A 3,658-nucleotide genomic window follows, 5' to 3' on the forward strand; every position below is an offset into this window, starting at 1 on the left:
ATATGACTCATCTACATTAAGCAGATTTACTAATAATAGATATATAATTGACATTGGATGTAGAATGTTCCTTAAAGTAATCTTATAAAAGATGTTAATTGAATATAAATATAAAGATAATGAGATAAATACAGAATGAAGTACTACTAAGTATAGACAACTTTCAAAGTGGTATTTATGGGAGAAGGCATATAAACTTCTATTTTAGGCACTGAAATAAAGGGATATACACAATGCAAGTTCTCTGACCATGAATTTATGGTCATTCCGTGAAGTTTTCATACCATATTAAATATTAATTTCTTTTTCTATTTTAGCTGTCATGATTCATGAGCATGAAGAGCTCCAATTTCCCATTAACCATCCACCAAAAATGAAATAAAAGAAAACAAAAAGGGTTCTTAACTTCTTATATATGCATTTATTTATCTCCGAGTAGACACTGATCCAGCTTCTTTCATTTTCTAATACCAGTGATGAAATTGATGGCATTTTCTGTTGTTGATTGATTTATTTATTTTTGCAATGTCCATGACTCCATGTAATAATTTCAGAAAAGTAAAGGTGTTACAAATCATTCAAGTCTCATGTTCAATGGAATGAGCACAAAAATACCAAAAATGCAAATTATTGTAAGTACGAAGAACCATGATAAGTTGCCATCAAAGACTAATAGAAATTAAATTAGAAAGAGGTTACCCTCATTACTTTGTCACACTTATTTGTCTTTATCAAAAAAACCTTGGTGATTTGAAATATATCTTCCAAGATTTTAAACAGCACATTCCCACAGTGCGAATAATTGTTCCATAAAAGGCCAATGTGAGAAGGTAAGATAAGGAAAGTCATGAAATCTTTGAAAAAATCAAACTTCAAAATTATTCTAACAGAATATCATGTTCCATATGATAATCTCTACTCAAGTTTATCTTCATCGTCATGAATTTTAGTTCTTTCGAATTGCAATGCGTTGCATTTATATGTTCATTTATTTAGGGAAAATAAATACTTATTAATAAAATATATAGATTTAGTATGCAGAAATGGTATTTAATTAATCAATTTATGACTTGAATTCTTCAGAATCATTTTAATTTACAAGTAGGGACCAAAGAATGCTTACCCAGTTAAAGCGTTAATGAAGATCCAAAACCATACTTTCAAAGTGAATTTCTTTTCCCTGTCTCTGCAATAATGGGTGGTGGACGAAATTTAATTTTATTAGATAATAATAGTAAAGGTCCGTTAAGAACAAATATAGAAGAGATCATGAAATTCAAGGGTATATATAAAACTAGTGTTAGTAGACTCAAATAAATTATTCGTTACTCACATAGTTCTGACCAAAGTCAATGCTGAAATTTCAATTTAAATAAATGCTGAATTGCTGATGAGCCACATTATACACTAAAAATTTTAGACGGAAAAGAAGAATAAAATAGAACAGAATTCGGGGCATTTTTTACAAAAAGAAAAAGTTTAAACTAAAAAAAAAAAGGAAAAAAGAAAAAAAAAAGAAAGATGTTGAACTGTGTTTTGGGTGATATATTACCATATTCAATAAGAGAACTAACACGAGAAGCTAATATAAAAACTAAATAACCAAACTAGATATATATATTAATTAAGAGATTGAATGATTAAAATGAATTATTATGATTATACCTTTCAAAGTAAAGAGCAAAAGGGGCAACAAAAAGAGCAGCAACAACATGGCGATAAGAAGTGAGTGCGAAAATGAAGGTGCCATTAACCAATATCACTCTTGATAGAAGCTGCATCCCAGTTGCGAATATTTGCACCATTAACATACTCACTATTGCTTGTGATGACTTCATCTTTTCCTTCACACTCTTCATGCTTTAATTTCTCTCTCAAATCAATCACTTAATAATAATCAAAATAATAATAACCACCTTAAAGCACTATTTATAAGCCACCAAAATTAAACTCCTCTTCCTACACAAGAACGAATTAATTAATAATTAAACAAGAAAGATATGTTTTCGATTATTATTACTTTTAAGGAGGTGTAAGTGGTGTGTGGTAATATTATAGGCTTATAGCGGTAAGCGATACACACCCACCGAAAATGAAAAAAAAAAAAAGAAAAAGAGAAGCTTAGGGACACTATCTTGTGTTTATTAATGGCACAGAAATAAGTGAAGAGGGGAAATAAATGCAATTAGGGAAAATATTTGAAAGCAAATGGAGACAGATGCCATAAAATAAGAGCAAAACTCTTTTATTAGGAAACACTCTCTGTCACCCTCCCATTCGCCTCCTCTGATCTATCTTCTTCTCCATTATCAAAATAGGTTATGTTTGTACTATTTCTTATTTTCTTTTATTTTTATAAATAAATAGTTAATTTTTATTATAAAATTGTTTTTTCAATTTTTTAAGAGTTTATAATTTAAAATAAAAATTTCAAAGCTTAACCGACTAAAATAATCCGGAATTTACTCGAACTCTTTTAAATTTTAATATTTCGAATATAAGAATTCAAATGTATTTTGAAGTGAGATAGAGAGTTATAGAAGAAATGAGATTCCTTCTCTTTAGGAGAATTAAAATTCCTCATTTTAAATAGCCAAAATTTCTGATTAAAATCTCTTGAATTTTGAATTTCTAAAACAATATTCAAATTTATTATTTTCTCATTTTTTGAATTATTTTTTTCTCCTCTATGTACCATTCAAACACGCTAACTTCTCTGGAATATAGAATAAGGATATATTATTAACATATAATACTTATATTTGTATTTCCTAAAATATGTGATTAATCTTCTTTATAAATATGCCACAAAAACCTAACATATGTTACACTAAACAACAATAATAATAACCATTCTTATATAAATTATTATACATTAATTGTTATGTGCATGTATGTGTACATAGATTGATAACTAATTGGGAAATTTTGTGAAGGTCATTGGTGGCGTTCCCACAAGGAGTCAAGGAGATGCTGCATTCTATACAAGGAAGTGTCATGATTATAAAAAATTTCTTTTAATAGTTTGAATTTCATAAAGCTAACCATGGAACTTAATTAAAATGCTTTGCTAGCATATGGGATCAAAGTTAGTTACATATGGCAAAAAGTAACAGGTCAAGCGGATCTTACGTGGAAGCTTGAACAGTGATTTGATGACAGGATAAAGCTTTTCTTTTTTTTTTTTAATTTATTTTTAATGTTTTATTTAAAAAAAAATTCTCAGGTTAAATCAAATTTAATTCATTTTTTTATTTCTTTTAAAAAAATTCAACAATCACATATTCAAAATCATAAAACAATTTATATGTTGTTGATTAAAAATATAAAATACCAATCTTTAATAATTTTATCGTTGTAGGATTGTTTTGAGATAAGATCTTTAACAACGTAAAATATTATAATGAGTTGAAAATAAAAAAAAAAAATAAAAAATAAAAAAGATCTTCAAGTTTCAAATAAAAATTCATTAGGTCATGTAAATATAGCAATTCAAATTTCAATTTTTTATTCATGTGCTTTTGAATTACCCTATCATGTTTTTCAGATGATTTTTTGAACCCAAAAAATATGGCAAGACGTTTTAGTTTTTATTTTTCTAAAACGGATAATGCTGAGGGCACGTTTTTCCTGTGAGGTACTGAGGTTGGACTGTTTT

The 3,658-nt window shown here is 27.5% G+C and overlaps 1 protein-coding gene across 2 annotated transcripts in view; it reads right to left on the reverse strand.

The window, feature by feature from the left end:
- LOC107608376 (WAT1-related protein At5g64700-like) overlaps nucleotides 1–3,658 on the reverse strand; it is an 8,927-nt gene that overhangs the window by 3,356 nt on the left and 1,913 nt on the right. Inside the window, exons 1-2 of one of the 2 annotated variants that reach the window (XM_016310180.2) lie at nucleotides 1,666–2,282; nucleotides 1,124–1,186 (exon numbers count right to left, since the gene is read on the reverse strand). In XM_016310180.2, the coding sequence (XP_016165666.1) occupies nucleotides 1,124–1,186; nucleotides 1,666–1,859 (257 nt within the window). In that variant the 5' untranslated portion in view covers nucleotides 1,860–2,282. Of the gene's footprint in view, nucleotides 1–1,123; nucleotides 1,187–1,665; nucleotides 2,283–3,658 lie in introns of those variants that run through there. The other variant, XM_021107561.1, reaches the window with a different exon arrangement.

The sequence above is a fragment of the Arachis ipaensis genome, chromosome B07, assembly GCF_000816755.2.
Source record: "Arachis ipaensis cultivar K30076 chromosome B07, Araip1.1, whole genome shotgun sequence".
Taxonomy (NCBI): domain Eukaryota; kingdom Viridiplantae; phylum Streptophyta; class Magnoliopsida; order Fabales; family Fabaceae; genus Arachis; species Arachis ipaensis.